Raw genomic sequence first — 18,943 nt, 5'->3', positions numbered from 1 at the left:
GCATGGTCAGGTCGAAATAATTTATAGTTCCTAATGTCAGAGTGCTACATAGGTAAATGAATACAACTTCTGTACTCCAATCCCACCAAATACCCTCCCACAAAAACACAGCACCAAGGGGAAATCCTTTATATTCTCTAGTCAAGACCTCAGCTGTGTTTCCCTCAACTTCTTCCCTTATTCACACACATAGCCCGTGACTGCTCTCCTATTTGTGAAAGGAGCAGAAGTAGGTATGAACAGTGTATGTGATCCAGCACATTTATTCTGAGCTCTCAGCAGTGTTTCACAACACAGTGTTGTATTTTGTGTTTATGGCAGAGCATAGGCTTTCTTGTTTATTTTTCTCTTCCCATGTTGCAAGGCTTAGTTCATTAGTGTAAAGGACTGTCACACTTGTGGAGAATATGTTTGGTGTGGGTTTTGTGAATTACAGTTATCTAAACATCCAGTCAAGCCATTTTGTCATTTTGTTGACTGATATTTGGGATGGGATATACAGGCTTCAGTGGAATTAATTGCACCTCTTGTATTTTCTGAATTTGTATTTTAGGTGTCTGTGCCTCACCACTCCCACTTCTTTCCGTACATTCATTTTTTCCCTCTTACAAACCGGCATACAAAGACTCTTGTAGGTATATGCTTTAACTGTAATGATTTTGTGTGTGTGTGTTTTGTTTTGTTAAATGTATGTTTTCCAGTGCTATTGGTACTGTAATACACACGTAGCTGAAAAGCACCAAAAGAACAATTGTAAGTCTCAAATATGCTGTTGGTCAAGCAGGTAGTCTTTCTTTAAAATTGTACATAAATACAACACTGATCATGAATGCTGACCATCTCTTGAGGATTTTTCATGCCATGAACTCAATGTATAAGGTTTAAGTAAGTATTTCAAATAGCCGTGAAAACAAGAAATGTGAGACCCAAATTACAAAAGCAGAATGCTAGCTATCTAATGGTATTGCCGCACTAATCCTAAGCTTGCTGTTATCAAATACACCATGTACTGACATATCTTGATGAAACATTCAGAAAAATGCCCCAATCATCAGTGTTTTGATAGCATCATGCTACATGGTCCAGGATTGATCCAACAAAAGCCCCTTTCCAATCAGGATCTTCTACTACATTTTCTACTGTGGTGGATTAGCGAGTAATGGAGAGGATTTCTCAGAGATTGATTTATTATTAATCCGGTTGTCAATTTCTTTTCTGTATCAGTTGCACAAACTGATACATAGGCAAAATAAAACTGAAAATTCATATGAAGGAAAGCAAAGCTAACGGCAAAAATGCCAAGAAAGTCACCTTTGAATTTCATCAACTTCTTACCTTCTGAATTCTCTCATGACTAGAGCAGTTTGAAATGTCTGATGTACTGTGAACATGACACCTATTAACTGTCACAGTAATCCAGTGTGAAGACGATGGTATTGGCAAAATTGAAGGTGAATGAGTTTGGGGTTGGAGAGGGGCATGGGTTATGTGTATTTACATCAGGAGTTGCCACTACCAGTTGGTATTTCCCCTTTTTCTAACAGTAGAGGAAAATGGATTTTTTCCCTGTGGTTTGCTTAGATGAATTTATTTGATCTTACTCTCAAAAGTGTCTGATAAAGGAATCTGGAAAAAATGTTTTAAAACATCCTGCCTCTCTTCTATAGCTTCACAGTTAAACTGTTTCAGCTATTGTTTTCCCATCTTTTGAATGGATGCTACCTCCCCTCATAAGCAGTTTTTCAAGCCTTGGAGCACTGTGAAGGTGTATAATAAGGGAACTGAATGGTGTGAACCAATATTAAACCATTTGAACTTACTACTTTGATGGCTGGAGCAACTCTATTGCCAGTAGCTCTTTCAAGTACACACAGGATTGCTGATTGTTGCACCTCTGGTTACTAAGCTGCAATCCCCAATGCATCTCTTCCCTATTCTCTTGAGGCAGAATATTTTTGAAGAAATCAGGATCAAGTTTAAGTATTAACCACACGGTATTTGAGCTATGGATGTTTAATAACTATCTGGCTTACCATTTCTTTTGTCCTACCCTGTTTATTGTCACCAAGGTTTCCCTTTCCTCTGTGACTTCAAACATTTTATAATGTAGGAAAAATATGTACTTCGGCATAAATTTTAGGGTTTTTTTTCCAATTATTTTTGTTATTTTTTAAAACTATAATTCAGTAGGCATGCTTTGTGAGAGCCATTTGCATCAAGCTCCTTTCTTGTCCCTGCTTCAGGAAGAGAAGAGAAAAATTAATGGTATTGTCCTTCCAGATGCAAGAACCTTTTCCAGGGAATGTGGACTCTACTGGATTTTGGTATCTTCATCTCCTAATCTGTGTACTTACCCTTATTTTGTAGGAGTTGAAAAATGGCCATCATCACAATTTCATAAACTGTGTCTTCAAGACTATAAACAGAAACAGTTTTAATGAATTTTCATTCCAAGTTTGTATAAGCAAAAGTGGTGACTGGGTTTTCATTCATTTGCAGTTACACAGTTCAGACCAAGATCAGCAAACTTGAAGCTTACTAGTTACTGGATGTACTACAGGCGTTAGAGCAGAAGAGAAGCAGTAAGAACTGGTAAGAGAGATAAAAACTGCAAAATTGCTATCCTGCAATTTGAAGAATTAATGTGCAGTTACATTTTAAATCACAAGCAATTGCAAAATCAAACAGTGTTACTGTCCAGCAAAATGACAGTGCTTCTGAAGTAACCCGTAGATCTTGTATTTAAAAGATTGTTTCTTTTCAATAGGACTTAGTTCGTAGACAAGTTAACGTTCTGTGTTTGTTTCACAAGAGATGCATCAAATTTAAAGTTTTATTTTAATTTAAATCAATTTTCTAAAAAAACACACTAGATATAAATACGCTTGCTGCCTATGTAATCACTGATCCACAACCAGTTGTAGATCTGCAAGCAAACTTCAAAAATAAAAATAAAAGGCAAGTGAAATTTATTGTGGTTGATAACTGCTAAGGCAGTAACAAAGTAAAAAAAAAAAAATTGAGGATGTGTTGAATTGCAATTTAAACTAGTGACTCATTCCGTATTTAGAACTGTTGCCAACTGAGTCTGCTGTTTAATTGTAGCTTTCTTGTTGGAGTTAGTGCAATGATGCAGCCCCTTTAGACAACACTCTGCTACTAAGTATACTAACACAATACAATAATGTACCCAACAGTGAGTACCTAGTGTGTGCTTCTTCTGGATTTTTCTTTCCTGGTCCCCTCTGCCACCTCTCCACTACTCTTTGAATGATAAATGTATTACAGCAAGGAAGAGCAGCGGGACCACTACTCTACTAGCTTAAAATTAACTTTTCCTATGTTACTCATTCTCCACATCATTTGACAAGAGATTTGTTAATGGTTTAGTGTCCTCCTTCAACAACAAATTCTTCTATCATTTTGATTTGAGAAGGATGGATTATGTGATTTCTGGGGAAGTTCTGCAAATCAGGAAAGTACTAACCACTGCCTGTACTCAGATTCACTCCACTCATTTTAACGTAGTTTGCCATTAGTTTTGCCTTCTACCTGCCTTTCATATCAATATGGCAACAGTTTATTGACAGGTGAATTGCAGCTGGTCACTATTAAATTATCAGAATGTTTGAGGACCAGTTCTACAGCTTTAATACATTCTGTACTGTTAAAACAGGCACTTTGGAACCACCATAAATGGATCATTACTAGCACATTAAAGGTTGCCGCTAAAGTCAACAGAGAACTTAGCATATAACTTAAAGTATTTTTATTGACAGTTTGTTTTTTTTTTAACGAGCATTTTCTTTTCATTATTTCACCAAAATAAAGCATATAGCATACAGTGTTTTCACACGTCTAGGAGATAAGTAAGTCTATCTCAAATTATTTAATGTCTTGACAGCTTATGTAATGTTTTTTCTTCATTTATATTAATTTTAAATACAGTTTGTTTGCCCTTTTTTTTAAAACAAACTTACCTTGTAACCAAACCGTTCCCTTGTTAACATACAGATGTTTAAACAACCATTGGGAAACTGTAGTGATATTTATTGCTAGAGATAAAACGTTCCTCTATCAGGATAAAACCTGTATATCAAGTTATTAATAGGTAAATTAAAAAAACACACCCTAAATATGCTGTCGATTGAATGGTTACAGAAAAACTTTAAAGAACAACCATTTACCCTTCACCTCCAATTTTTGTGTAGAGTAATAAGAAAATTATCAATTTTCTGTATTTCCACACTGATTGGTATGCATATTAATTACGATATTTTCTGAATTTCATTTAGAATTTACAGTAACTTGTTTGTAATTATAAATAAATAGAGGTATAAAGAGAAAATCTCATACTGCTTTTCTCTTGAAGCTACCAACTATGTTAAATGCATAATTTAGGATCATAAATACAATCCCACTCAACTTAAATATCACAGGACTAAATTCATGTGCTCAGTTTCATGCTGCATAGTTGAGAAAGGAAAAAAATTAGGCGGCACTTAGTATCTTTAATGGCACTTCTTTCAGCAAAGGATAGTATTTGTATTACGAGCCAGGGTTACTCTTCAAAACTATTTCAATAGATGCGTGGAAAGTACATAGAACACTAAATAAAGCAACAATTCCTATGTTGTGTTTCAAGCTCTAGCTAATGGTACAGGGATCATCGTTGCTTAGTTTAATTTCCCCTTCCAGCAATAAAGTCATCACAGCCTTGCTCAAGTAGCTGCATGTTCCCTTTTTTCCAATCGGGTGAGTGTTGTAGAATGCAGTTATGTCACCCTGCAGGAGAGGGAAAAGATGTTTTCACTAGAGTTGATTACGTAAAGCAGCCAAACAAGAACAACATCACAAATATGCTAGAAATGCAAATGTGTTTTTCACACTGTAAAGCTATAGTATAATTTCTGCTCAATTTCCATAAGCCTTCCACATATACTTACCTGAACACGTGGAAAACAGATTACTAAAATGCCCCGCATATATTGCTTTACTGAATTTTCCAATCCTTTTTAAAATGTGGTAAGAGAGCAGTTGTTCGTTGATGCCTAAAACATGCAGCTAGATGATTACTGTGAGGTAACTCACTGTGCTACCACAGTATGATTGTGAGCCAGGTCCTTATGTGTACATGTAGAGGTACCAGCTAGAGATTTATTTGCAAGAAAAATACTTTTTTAAAATCCAAGAACCAAACCACAGGTAGCACGTGAACTAATTCATTAATCAGATCAACCAAATAGGCGTCCTTCACTGAACACCTGTTTTGCAGTCAATGATGTTAAAACACTTGCTTATTCTCAAATTGGCTGCTATAATAAAGGTTCAACACTTTAATTCAGGAAAATGATTACTTTTATTAAAGCAAGGGCAAGGATTGTCAAATAAAAATAATGAGACTTCTTTAGTTTCAATGTGTGTTTGAAATTAGTGGAGTAAATACTTTTGACATTTATTACATTGTAACAAGGAATTAACAAAGTCCAAAATACTTGCAAGTCAGTTTAATGGAAGTGCATATTTCAGGCAAATAAGAATTTCTTTTAGCAGTGTTTGCTAGGAAAACTTAAGACGGAATATTATCAGAACAATCCTAAATAGGCTACAGTTAACTGCCAGCAGGCATATACCTGGGAATATGGGAGAGTCAGGTTCCAGGAAATTTTAATATAAGGTTTTGGAAATTCCAACAGTGTTAAAGATACTATTCACAACTATAAATTGGGATTTCTTTCTAAGAGACAAAAAGGCATCGTTCTAAGTACATCTGGGCTTGGGGAAAAAATCTATCACTTTTAATGGAGGCTACGGCAACACCAGTAAAACCTGAGCCGTGCATGGGATTCTTCTTTCTATTTATAGGCATTGGGGATTTCCAGCTTGTCACAGAAGTCAGTAGTATACTCAGGATACCGTGCAGAGCTGGAACCTAATAGCCATTTGTGTGGATGGTAAGTCTGATTTTGCTGTGGTTGCAACCAGAGTCATTACCCTCCAAAACGGGCAGGCCAAAAGAATCATAATTTCAACAAAATTGTGTCCTGTTAAAAACAAAGGTATTGTGCAAGGTGATATGTTGCTAAGGCTGGATATCTGGCTTGCTTTCCAACCTTCTACAAAAAAGTAGTGGCAAAAAAGTGAACCTTGAAACTTCTGAAAGAATTCTCAAGGAATATGACCTTCCTCATCTTTTAAAGAAGCTAAATTCAGCAACAGGAAGTGCTGTTGCATATCGATGTTATGAATTGATCAATTATTCAGAGCCAGCACAGATATCTCTCAATATATTGCACACAGTAAAATGTCTGACCGAGTGAGGAAGATCATCCTCAGTAGCACTGGCTTGTCCCAGTGCTTTACTCCTATTTCTTCCTTCCATCAGTTCAATGAACCTGGCTTTATTATAGAATTTCAGAGCTCTGAGGCACCAAAACTCGTAGCGAGACTACTTAGAGACCTTAAAGCATAAAACCTAAAATACTAGAGAAGTAAATATTAAAAGCTACTAAACAATCAAGTTTCATTTATTTTAATTTTAAGCCTTGGAAATTAAAAGCTTGCTAGATCATGAATGCAACTCTAGTACAAAAATCAGTAGCTAAGAAGAGTTTTGCATTTGAGGTTCATACATTGCTATTGTCACTATGAATTCTTCAGTTATTAAATTTCTCTTAGTATCTGTGTACATAAGATCCTAAGTTCACACTTCCTTGCTGAGCTTCAGTTTTATCTTTTTTTTGTTATTCTGAACTCTCCTTTGTTCTACTGTCCCCCTAATTAATTTTCCCCTTTTATGACTCTTACAACTATTTCAGCTTTACCCAGACTCTCATTTGAGACCTATGTAATATTGTGAGTGTTCTCCTTACCATACCACTTTGAATTCACAATTCAGCAATAAAGTAAGTGTGCAACTCTTATCTCTGTTGATAGGCTTTTTGCAGCCTTACACTGCACTTGGGTATATTCATTTCCTATTTGTGTTCCATTCTGAACTCCTATAAATTGCTCTTTATTCTGAACCACAAAGAATTAACATTTATAACTAACCTCAGTAAGAACGGTAAATTCTGCAAGACAGTAATATTTTACTCACCTCTTTTTCAGCTCCCTTTGGACTGCTGTGATCTTTCTGAAAGTCATGAAATGCTTCTTGCACCACTTTGTCCAAGTCTACTTTGTCCTGGAACGCTAACTCGGGATTTCTTTCCAAAATAACAGATATTACCATCAACAACTGAAAGGCAGGAAAAAAAAAAAGACTTTAAATTTGTTTTTTTTAAAATTCAGGTTACACAAAAGTGCTGTTAATAATTGCATATGTCTCTTTCAAGCAGGAAGCAATTTAATAATGGCATAGGTAATAGTGCAGAGATAATAGCATTCTGACTGATAAAAGAATCACTGAAAAAGCAGGCTTTTATGAAAGGCTACAATTTCTGGTGTCTACCTAGTTAAGGACACTGTGTAAATGATTGACATTAACATCTAACTTTGCTGGGAGCCAAGGAAATTATTTTCCAGTTTATTCAGTTCACTGTGGCTGCACAAATGCTGGTGCTCAGCCAAGGGAGAGGGTGAAAAGCAGCAAACACTGGACACCAGCATTTGATGTTGAGATATGATCATGTATGGTATAACTGTACTATGATAAAGTTTATAAAAAACCAAAGTCAATAGACACCAATAAAAAAAGTCTCAGTTCAAGAGAAATTATATTCCTTTTATCTGACAGAGGTTTAAAATAGGAAGGGGAGCATGATGAGTGACCTGTCGTAATAACTACAAGTGGGCAGTAGAGTCTCTGTTGGTCATCTTGGATTTTGATAATCATGTTATCTTTTAGTAAAACTTGGGGATGTTCCAGCAAGCAGCATGACCGTTAGTTTTCAGCCAGAATTGAGATGGATTTGGTTTTACTGTGGAGGAATACTCACAAGCACCAGAGGCATATACTTGGGAACTAACAATGAACGCTGCTGACAGCACAGATGTCAGTTACCGATGGTACAGATGCTCTTGATCTGTTCAAAAAGTGTACATTATGCGCAGTGGTGGGGGAAGGGCTTTAAACGGCATCTTGCTTTACTGTTAGGTACGGGAACATAACTAAACTGAAGTTAGCTGACGCAGTAGCACAAGGCAACTTGCTAGACAGCCTCACCAAAATGGGAATGAAGAATCTATCGTGTTTTAAAGCAGTTTTTCCGTAGATCTAGAGAATTGTTAGGAAAAGGCATGAGCTCGGGACTTGAAGGAAGGCTACCTTGGAATTATTCTTCATACTAGTTTTCACCTCTTGTGACCTAATTGTACTGGCACTGTCATTAATATTTATCTATTTGCTAACGGGGAAGAACATCAAGAACTTAGTATATTCTCAACATGTAAACAGGAATCTGTTTAAACATACAAAATCTATGGAGAAACCACTAATGCAAGTGTTTATATTTAAAAGGCTATTTCTTCCAATATTTGAGCCTCATTTTTTTTCTTTTAGGCTGTAACATACCCATGTACATGATAAAATTGTATTCACTATAGGCCACAGACCTCTACAATAATTTGCCTGTATTCCGGCTGGTCAATATTTTGCAGCATGTCTTCAACCAGGAGGGAAAAATTCATTTCATACATAGTCATATCCGATAAGGTTGGTTGCTGAAAAACAAATAATATTTTTACTCAAAGACCATTTGCATTGAATCAAAACCAATCCCAAGTAAAGCCTATTTGCTTGTTGAATAAATAATACTCAACTAAGAAATAAGACCACTCTAGGGTCAAAAAGGGAGCAGATTTCAGAGTCCATGACTTGCAAAGGGTCTTCTAGACGTATGCTTTTATAAATGTGTTTTAATAGAAATAGCTGACTTCCATTCTATTCTAACTGTATTTTATTCAGAACCAAAAAGAAAACCTGAAACTACTTTTTTGTAAAAAATCGTAACAGGAACAAATTACCCTAAGTAATACATTATGGCATAAAATAGACATTAACGATAAAATAATTCACCATTAATAGCTGGGTAAAGCAGAAATAACTGAGCATCTCTGCCAGTTTTACCTGTGGTAAAAATTTTCCTGCCACTATTAAACCATTAGGGGTTCTCTCCAAGATCTGCCACACCCGATCATAGAATCCAGCAGGAGTTCGATTGAGAGAACCGTCTATCTGTCTTCTGTTTAGCCAGCTTCTGCGGACAAAGACAATTGAGAACTTCAAGTTAAAAACTGTTGCAGATGCAGAATCAAGCCATATTCTGTGAAAACCTGGAGAGATTTTAGTTGCAAAGAGACTGTTTGGGAGGTAAATATACCACTATCCCTTCATGTAAGACAACTGGCAGTGATATATGGTATCACAGTAGCAGAGTTTTTTTGTTTTTTTTCAAAAAAATCACAACAGTAGGAAAAACTGTCACAGAAAGAAAATGCAAGGAAACAGCGTTCTGTATTTCCTGGCAGGAGGAGAACGTTTTTTAAAAGTCACTGACAGGTAAGGAAGAACAAGCTAGCAACACCGTACAGGAAGAAGCTAAAGATACAAAGTTTTGAAGAATATGCTGGCTAGCTTTTGTACTCGCATAACTGCCAAAAAAATGATCTTCATCCTCAGAAAACCAGAGACCTCTTTGCTGACCCAGCTGCTTTATGAAGGAATCAAAAGCAGTGACACTGTGACAACTGAGGTAAGATCTCTAGGTGCTTGAATTGCTTACAGTGACTGGCCAAATTGTTTCCTAAATAGCATAATATTTAATGGAAAATGCTGCAAAGAGAAACCTAGAGTTTTTCTGCTTAGGTTTTAGAGGAATAATGTCAACATCAACATGAGCAGAGACAGCAACTAAATAGCAAGCATTAACAACCACAACCAAGACACTGAAAAAAGCACATGGGAGATACAGAGTAAATAGTCAGTTGGACAGAGACATTCTACATCGCACAAATCAGGTAAGAGAGAGCAGACACCCATTTAAGGAGCTTGTTTCTCAGGCGTGACAGAGGGAAAAGCCAGAATGTGTTTTGAATTAAGCAGAAACATAAGTAGTATGATATGTGGTATATTTCCTCTTTGTTGAAGGAAAAGGCTGTCATTCATTCAGTCAAGGGCTACTGAAATTATCAGCAGTATAATGTCCTGAAGTTTAATCCAACTAGAAGTATAAACCTACAAGAGGATTTTTGATTCTACTCTTACCAATACAGTTAAGTGGAAATATTGTAATTTTAACTTTTTTCTTACATGCTTTGTATCACAAAGAATGCTCTTTCTGGCAACTAGTTACAGCCTGGAGAAAAGATTACAAGTTTCAGGCAGCACCAGTATCTCATGAGAATTCTAGAGAACACCTGCTCTTAATTCATACACAGCTAGAAGAAAGAGGGCACTGAGCAGCAGACAAACCGTTCTTACAAGTTACTTGAAGTAGATGGTATTGAGCAATTTTTGGCTCCTTTCCCCACATCAAAGAATGTAATGCTTCACATTACTGCCCAAGTATAGAGATTACTACTATGAAGTAAGACTTCCACAATGATAAAGCTGAGAAGGAAAGATGCGCTATAAAAGAAATAATTGTAGAACATGGACACGTGAAAGAATGAAAAAGTGCATTTTTCCTACCCTTCCTTAATAAGTATATTGCTGATTGCAGATGCCTGGTGTTTTCAGATGTACACAAAGCAGCTCAGAAATGAAAATTACTTGAACAGCCTGTTATGAATGAAAACAGGTGCCCCAGACCCACACATCTCATTACCTCCCCTGCTGCTGAGGCTGAAGAATATCCAGCAGAAGCTGCTTCACTTCACTAGGGGACATCTGGTATAAGTCCTTGGCTGGCATATCCCCAGCACGGATTTTCAATTCATACTTCATAGCATGGATAATCCATCTGAAGAAAAGGGAGGAATACATTTATTAATGATATACAAAGTTTGCAGAGACGAAAAATCAGTCTAATAAAATACCTCAGAAGATTTCCACGTGATCCTGTTATTTGGCTGTTAGGACAGCATACAATACCAAAAAAATGCTCTACTATTCTTACTGTATTGTGGAATTTACTCAGATTTTGTGTATGTTTGCAAATATGATACAAACTGACAGGCATAATGCATAGATTTTAAGAAATGGGTTGTGAAGCACGCTTTTCATAGGGAAGATTATTTGACCACATATTCTACTCCATCCCATATTTATTAAGACAAACACTTCCTTGCCTTTTGATGTTAAAATTCCTACTCAAAATTATGCTCTTACAGTACATGCATTTTGCTCATGAGTTCTAAAAGAAACCTAAAAATTAAATGATTTTACATTTAAAAAGACTTCGGGGCTTACCTACAGTTATAGCCTTTTAAATTCATTCTTGTAGTCTATCACACTTTTCCTTCTTTTGCTACTCCCTTTTGAAAAGACTTGATTAAATAAAAATGTAATAACGGTGAAGATTTTTCAGCCTTAGGTATCAGAGAGGCAGAACTTTGCAAATTATTGAAGGAAAATGCTTAATTTTATTTTGCACATTATATAAAACTAGCGCTACAGCCTCCAATACCAAAGATGAAATAAAGTATAGCTGCATTTGAAGCAAGATAACTGAGTATGGAGCTCCAGCCTCTTACCAAATACACTGCTTCAGTTCAAGACAATATTACTAACAAAAGGGAAAAGAAACTTAACTAGTTTTTCTTCAAACAATCCATCGTATAACACCTGAGCAAGTCTGGGTTACATCAAAAGGCCTTATCCTGTTTATCAGAAAACGCAGGATATTCCCAAGAGTTAATTTGTCATCAGCATAGCCACATTCCACAGGCATTTAATTATTTAGCCTACACAGTACAGAATGTTGTTTATGTAAGTCAAGTCGTAATCTTTTCTGAAGGATTCTTAGTAGCTACACCGAATTCTGAACTATCAGGCCAACTGATTCAACATTGCTTTAAATTTGAGGCTTCCAGGACCGTTCACTGAAGGTACAAGATACAAGTGAATATTAAGCAACATGGACACATTGAATTACAAAACACAGTACTTCTGTTAATTTTAGTGGGTGATTAGCATCCTCTTTTACTAAGGTTAACAAACACAAGTGGCTTAGAAATTGGTTCTTTTTTCTCTGATGACTCAAATGTATCAGTATGGAAGTCCTTCACTGGTACTTTCTCTTTGCAGTGGCCTACAAAACATAGCAAAGTCAAGAGTGGAGCTCCTACCAAACTCTTCACTAGTAAGAGTGGGGTAGAAGTCAGTTGGTTGGAGTTTTCTGCAGTAATAGGCCTGTCAAGAACTTGATCTATTTCAACGTGAAACCCTGAAAACAAATCAATAACAAGACACTAGATCAAATAATTATGAAACTGGAATGGTGTTTCTGTGAGAATGTTAATTTTGCTCACTGGAGTGGGTGATAATACTGAAATAAAGAAAATTGAATCTCTAGCATTAACCTTGGAAGAGGAAGAAAGAGGAGTAACATGGATCTGTAAAGGGTACAGAAAAGGTATTTAAGTGCAAAAGACAGATATACTTGCAGTTAAATGTAATACAGGTGATTTGAAAAGTATTGGTTTTTGATGACTGGAATGTGCTGATGAAATAGAAGCATGAATCTCGTGTGCTAGAAAAAAAAGACCGCTGGTATTTATCTCCAGTGCTGAAATGCTCTATTTTCTCTATGAAAAAAGCATGGTAGAACACTTAAGTTCTAATTTTAAAGCATGCTCACTAATTCTGTAAATCTCAGTCAGTAGCACCTGGCCTCTTCAAAGAAGTGCTTATTCAAATACATCGCTCTCTTCCTAAATGTGAAAAAAAAACTTCTGTGGATAGATAGCAAAAGTAAATGCAGATACCATGGAATATGATAACACTCCAGCACAGACAATTTGCAGGTCACCTTACCAAAGAACTAAATAGAACAATCCAGTAGGTAAATGATGTTTTAAACTTGATTCAGGTTTGTGGTGCCTAAGCTATGTACAGATTAGCCTAACCTATTTAGCACAGAATTGGACAACTGTGCAGCTGATGAACAGTCAAGAAGTGGCGTGTGTGTCCATAACAGGAGTACTATTCGGTTGGTGGGGGCGTGGGGGTGTTTTGCAGCCTTTTGAAGAACAAAAAACCATTTTTTTTTTAGGAACCTTACAGGACAGATCATGTTTTCTTTACCATGGCAGTTAAGTGTTTTTGCGTAGAGAACTGCTCTTCAACAACGTCTTTGTTATGATAGATATCGAATAGTCAGATTCACTGAGTATCAGAAGTATACCTTGGTGCCTCAAAATATTTTCAGAAAAGCTGTAACGGTAAATATATTTGAACTGCTGAAGGTTTTTACCTCAAGTCCCCATTACAGACAACACCCTAAACCAATAAGCAATCTTTTGGGGCAAATTATTGTGCTGAAACTCTGAAAAAAAATAGTTTAACTACCTTGAAACACCGTTAGCAAGGGATTTGCTGCTCATGGTTGCCAGAATTAAGACTGATTTAGACAAGGCTTTGTTATGAGTACTTACTATAAACTAGATAATGCAACTAGAAGCATATGTTGACCTGGAGGAAAATTGTACAGTTTCAGAAGGGAATCACATTCATGCTGCATCCTTCCTAGATTACTGCACTTATGCAGTCGACCCTTTGCCCCAAACCTACGTGACACAGGTGTCAGCTCAAGTGAGCAAAAAGTTTTTAAAGGCTTCATCCAGGAGCCCTAATCCTAGATTTCACTTTTCCCTGCTTCTTCCTCAAGTCCTTAAAGTCTGTGACAGTAAAAGCTTTTCCTGTGCTCTCTACCTCTTGGTTCTTCCCTCCCTCCCAGTACAGTACATCCCTAGCCTCCAGCCCTGTCCCTCTAACCTGCCTGACAGGTGGGCAGGCAGCAGCACACCCTCTGTGCATCTCCATCACCTGTGGGGCACTGTAAAGGAAGAGCTAGCATGTGGTATGATCCATTATGCTTCTGGGATTCTACATCCACGTCACATGTTTACCAGTAATGAAATCCGTGCTAGTTATCAGCACACCTGTACCTAGTACACAATAAAAAGACTCCTGTTGAGATTCCCTTGCCGGCCACGCAGAGAGCATAAACTGTGAGCAGACTTTGTATCCACTGTGCAGCTGGGAAACTCTGGATGGCACCCAGTATGTCTGCTGCCAGGTAGGAAACTGTCTCAGCAGCACCAATGATACACCTTAGTGTGTACTTTATTTCAAGTATGGCCACAAGGCCAGTTGCAATTTAAAGCACAACCCCTTCAACCCACTGCATTGCGAACGGGGACTGTATCTATGCCAGGGCTACAGTCTGGGTAGCCAGCTGGTCACTGCCTCCTGGGTCACTAGGTGAGCCCGGCTGAACGTTCTGCCCGACGGCTGCCAGCAGGACAGGGTGACCTGGAGGCAGCACACTTGCCCCTGCTCATTTGCTGTACAGAATCCATCTAAACCCACTATGCTGGTTTGGGTTTTAAAGTCCTAACGTGACAGGGGATCAAGCTCTGAAAAATCTTACAGTTCACCCTATTAGCCTTAGGAAAGCTTCCAATAGGCTATTATTACAAGGACTGCCCCTCCCCCACTTTACACGGCTGACTGGCAAATTTGAGATTAGTTGTGCACTCATTTTTGGCACACTGCTTTAAAGCAGGCTTCCTAAGGATGGAAAATCAAAGTATACAAGTTTTGCCGCATCATCTTATATAAACCATTTTTGCAATGTAGCAGCAATCTGTTCAGTATGTATATTCCCCTGCAGTACTCGCAGTAAGCGCGACTCTAGATGCTTTACTGACCCGATGCGTATCTTCAGCATGCCACGGAAGAGTTCAGGTGAATTTGAAATGATCCAGCCAATATGTATGACAAGTTCCTGCTGAACTACAGCTTCTCTTTCATCTTGTAAATGACATTTTTCATAGATGATGTTCTTAATCATTCCTGGGGATAAGGGATTAGAAATAACTGCTTCCTCCTGGCCAAAAGCTCCAAGTGTCACCTAAGGTATATTGAAAACACGTCAGAAGATATGCACAGGAATAAAAGCACTGTAGAAGCAATTCAGAAAAGAAATTTTATGACCTCTGCTTTCCTTGTTAAAAATTTCACAACACAAAAGTAATTTTATGTCAATGGCTAATGCATGTTAATACTGTTAGTTGGATACTATGAAAATAATGAAATTCACTAAATTAGCACGGTATATAGGAAATGTATTTTTCAAAATGAAAATAAAAAATACAAGACCACTGTTCTTGGTTAAAAAACTGGCTGTATGATCACGACTGTACACTTAGCTTTAGACAGTCTTCATTTCTGATACTTCAGCTGTGGAGTTCACTTAAAATTCAGAATTAAATTCATAGTTTTGTTTTCTTTTTTCTAATAGCATCGTAATAGTTATAGCCCTCACTTAAAAAAATATATTGCTGGTACTGGATTGTTTAACCACAAAAAAGGAATTTTGTTAAAATTCCCATCCGCTTTTAATCTACTGTCAGTAAAACACAGCAACAGTAATTTTTCTCTTATAATAAAGATCATTATTATAAAGGGATCAGTGAAGGCAAGTTAGGTTAAAAAGTTGAAAATAAACAGCTACAAATCACACAGCATGCAGGTGCAGCTTCTTCTATAGCTATGGAGCGCCACAAGCACATACCCAGACCTCAGTCTGGAGTAAGACAAAGACAAATCTGTTATAAAAGCATTGCATATAGGTAAGTATACATATATACGTATTTTAGTACAAATACACATAATATTCAATTGCTATTATTTGGGAACAGCTCTTCATGAACTTAATGAAAATTACTGTGCTGGGAGAGAGAAAAAGAAGTCTTCCTTAGGAAAGGAGGATTGATGATTAAACTTGCTTGGAACAGAAAACTAAAATCCTGAAAGACTATTTGCTCAACTGCCACCCATCTGTTGTCTTATGCTCAATTACAGAGAGAGCGGCTACATCTTCATTAAGTCTTAACAAGAAGCTTTATGACTTGACTCCATCTACTTTTCTGAAATAAGAGGGCATATATATCAAATGTAAAGAGATACATAAAACATGCCTCCTCCCTTCTTATCTAGGCGCTGAACTGCCTTTTCAGTATTGTTCTGCCATCAAATAAAAGTAAATTTATTAGTCCATAATATATGCCAGTATAAATATATTTTTCTTTTCTCTGGATTCTTATTCTTCAAGTAATGATTTTTTAAGCTATTGGGTACTTCTAAAAGAAGCTTCACAGGCCTTCAAAATGAAAAAGCCCATTTTAGTTTCTCTGTTATCATTCCTTAATACATTTCTGAGGAGTAAAGACTTACCTGCTTGCCCTGAACTAAAACATTAGTAATAGATGGTGCAAGGCTGTCCACTAGTTTACCTAAAAGACTTGCTGCGAAGCGCACAACAGACCTGAGGGCAGAAAACAAAGCAATCCCACTACATATCAAAAGCTAGTTTAATGAATTCATACATAAGTTTGAAGTCTGCCACAGCAGAGCTCTCAAATAACTCAGTAAATACATACATCATTTATAAAGCAGAATTTGGATCACATTTTATGTAATCTTCTATGGATTTTCATTGTTTAGTCTAGATATAGGTTAATAGATCAAAAATAAATTTATTTAGAACTCATTAAACTACCAGCTCCACAAAAAGCTTGTCATTCTTCTCTCAGTTTCATCTTGAAAGCAGACAGGTAAGAGATGCCAGCTTCTCTTTTGCGACGTTTTTCATCATTTTGCAAGACAACCTTGGTAATTTTTTAGTTTATTTAAGGAAGAGTTAGAAAGATTTTGCAAGAGAAAGTACAACACATAACAGCAAGGCTTTGTTTTGTTTTCCATAAATTTTGCATGTGTAGCATGAAAAGAAGGGACTTGTGTAAACTGCTAGGTTAAAAACTAGCTGTAACTTCCAAGAACATTTATTCATATATCCAGTTAATGGTTAAAGATATAAAAACTTTTAATAATAATTTCCTAACAAAATATAAAACTAATAGACCTGTCTTAGAGCTTTTCTAGCACAAGCTTTAAGGCTATAAGAATCATTTATCCACAGAGATAAATAAACAAGTTGCAGTATTCTGTAGTGTTAGTAAAAAATTCAAGCAATTGATGTTGATTCCTGTGAAAACACCTACACACCTCTTAAGATGAAGAGCAAAGCATTTAAAAAATACATTAGCTGATACTATCAAAATGCAAATAAGAAAAAAAAAATCTCACTGAGCTCCATTTCAGACTTCTGGGCACTTTACCTGTTTCCCATGTACCAGTAAAGTAGTAATATGTGGGCCTATAGAAGAAGAAAATTTCTGTGCAAATGCAGCACTGTAGCGCAACACCAACCTATACGTGTGCCACATGGCAATCATGGAAGAGAAATGAAAAACAGTTTACATATTTTGTTTCTAAAAATACTTCTGATATTTTAGTTTTTACAAAAAATGCCAACAAGGTATTCTGGTTCTCCCTTACTATTGGCAAAGGCCCATTTAACTGTAAAAGACTAAAATGAAAACCAAGTTTTTGTCTTAACAGATTAATCTGTTAGGTACAGTTACAAGCGTGAGAGCACAAAATTCAGGACAGGCTCAACTCATTTCTTCAATAAAAAGAAATTAAGTTTCTACTGAGCTTCAGGGCAGAGAAATTAATCAACAACATGTAAATACCAACCTACTTGTTGAAACCTTTATAAGTGACAAAGTCAACTCAAACCAAATTATTTTGGGGCAATAAACAAACTATGTAGGTGTATCAACTTAATGGATTTATATTTGATCACCAGCTTTGCTACAGTAAGCTATTGATAATATTTTATCGTGCCCTGTAGGAAATAAGAATATTAGTATTCTTTTCTCATTATTTAAATTTATTGAGAACTGTCCATCAGCAATAGCACTCATAGCAAAACCAGCTTATTGCTCTTTCGTATTTTAAAAGATAACAGTAAAAAAACACTTCTTAAAGTTTCTTAACTCACTATAGACCAGATATTCAGATATTCAGCTGCAATGAAACAATATAACTTTGTCAGTAAAGCCGTCCTTCCACCACCCCACCCCACCCCCCGTTAAGTGTGTAAGGATCAAACTTTACTCTATAGGAGAGAAAAAAAAAATTGGTCTAAACCACAAGGAACATGATACATGTATACAAACCAGAGCTTTTTGCTGCCAGCTCGTCTATAGATTCTTTCAATATGCTCAGCAACAGTACCTGAATGCATTTTTAAAAAACAGAAACACAAACAAAACACAAGCACAAAAGATACACAGGTTTTCATTTAATAGTAATAAGGCAAATCTGATGAGATCCGTTAATTCTGAAACCAGCTTTAGTAAAGTGCTTCCCTATTGTGCTTAATATGTAAAACTGAGACGCAATGAAGCCCCTGTCATCCAGTTCTGTGTTGTTATGCAAGAGGCCAAACCAGATTTCAGCTAAATGTGCTGCTCGTGCTATAGAGAGACCTATGACGTCACCTGTCCAGACATGACCTAAAAACGAGAGGACAGGAAATCGGAAGAGCACTGCTTCTGAGCCATAGTAGGTAACCCAGCATTCAGAGAAGGCATGAAGTACATGAATCAGAACAATAGATGCCATTCTTCTGTCAACCCATAGTGGATCATAGTGCATCCAATTGCTATACTGACATCTCTTCAACTGTGCAGGGGTCAAGGGGTGACCATTATGTTAAAAAAAAAAAAAAAAAAAAGTGGTGACAACATTCCATTATTTAGACTCCATTTAGCTTCTAGATTTTAAATTCTTAGATGGGATGGTGGTGTTTTTCATGCCAGGCACTTACTGGTGAACACTAAGTTCATCTATAACAACAACAGTAGCAGAAGCTGACTCTCAAAATCATAGCCCGTGCCTGTCAGCAGAAACAACCAAAGTTCT

General features: G+C 36.7%; 1 protein-coding gene across 6 annotated transcripts in view; it reads right to left on the bottom strand.

Annotated features, from left to right (window-relative positions):
* Positions 1-3,752: 3,752 nt before the first annotated feature.
* Positions 3,753-18,943, bottom strand: part of PHKB (phosphorylase kinase regulatory subunit beta) — an 80,071-nt gene continuing 64,880 nt past the window's right edge. For 5 of the 6 annotated variants that reach the window (XM_056360932.1, XM_056360935.1, XM_056360937.1 and 2 more), the window contains 8 exons: positions 18,196-18,253; positions 16,346-16,436; positions 14,818-15,020; positions 10,770-10,904; positions 9,071-9,200; positions 8,557-8,664; positions 7,100-7,240; positions 3,753-4,785 (listed from right to left, as the gene is read on the bottom strand). In XM_056360932.1, coding sequence (XP_056216907.1) covers positions 4,648-4,785; positions 7,100-7,240; positions 8,557-8,664; positions 9,071-9,200; positions 10,770-10,904; positions 14,818-15,020; positions 16,346-16,436; positions 18,196-18,253 — 1,004 coding nt within the window. In that variant the 3' untranslated portion in view covers positions 3,753-4,647. Of the gene's footprint in view, positions 4,786-7,099; positions 7,241-8,556; positions 8,665-9,070; positions 9,201-10,769; positions 10,905-14,817; positions 15,021-16,345; positions 16,437-17,289; positions 17,381-18,195; positions 18,254-18,943 lie in introns of all 6 variants that reach the window. The other variant, XM_056360933.1, reaches the window with a different exon arrangement.

This window comes from Falco biarmicus, chromosome 15, assembly GCF_023638135.1.
Source record: "Falco biarmicus isolate bFalBia1 chromosome 15, bFalBia1.pri, whole genome shotgun sequence".
In the NCBI taxonomy this organism is placed as follows: Eukaryota; Metazoa; Chordata; class Aves; order Falconiformes; family Falconidae; genus Falco; species Falco biarmicus.
Note: the sequence above shows the minus strand (reverse complement) of the source record. Positions and strands in the feature narration are given on the sequence as shown.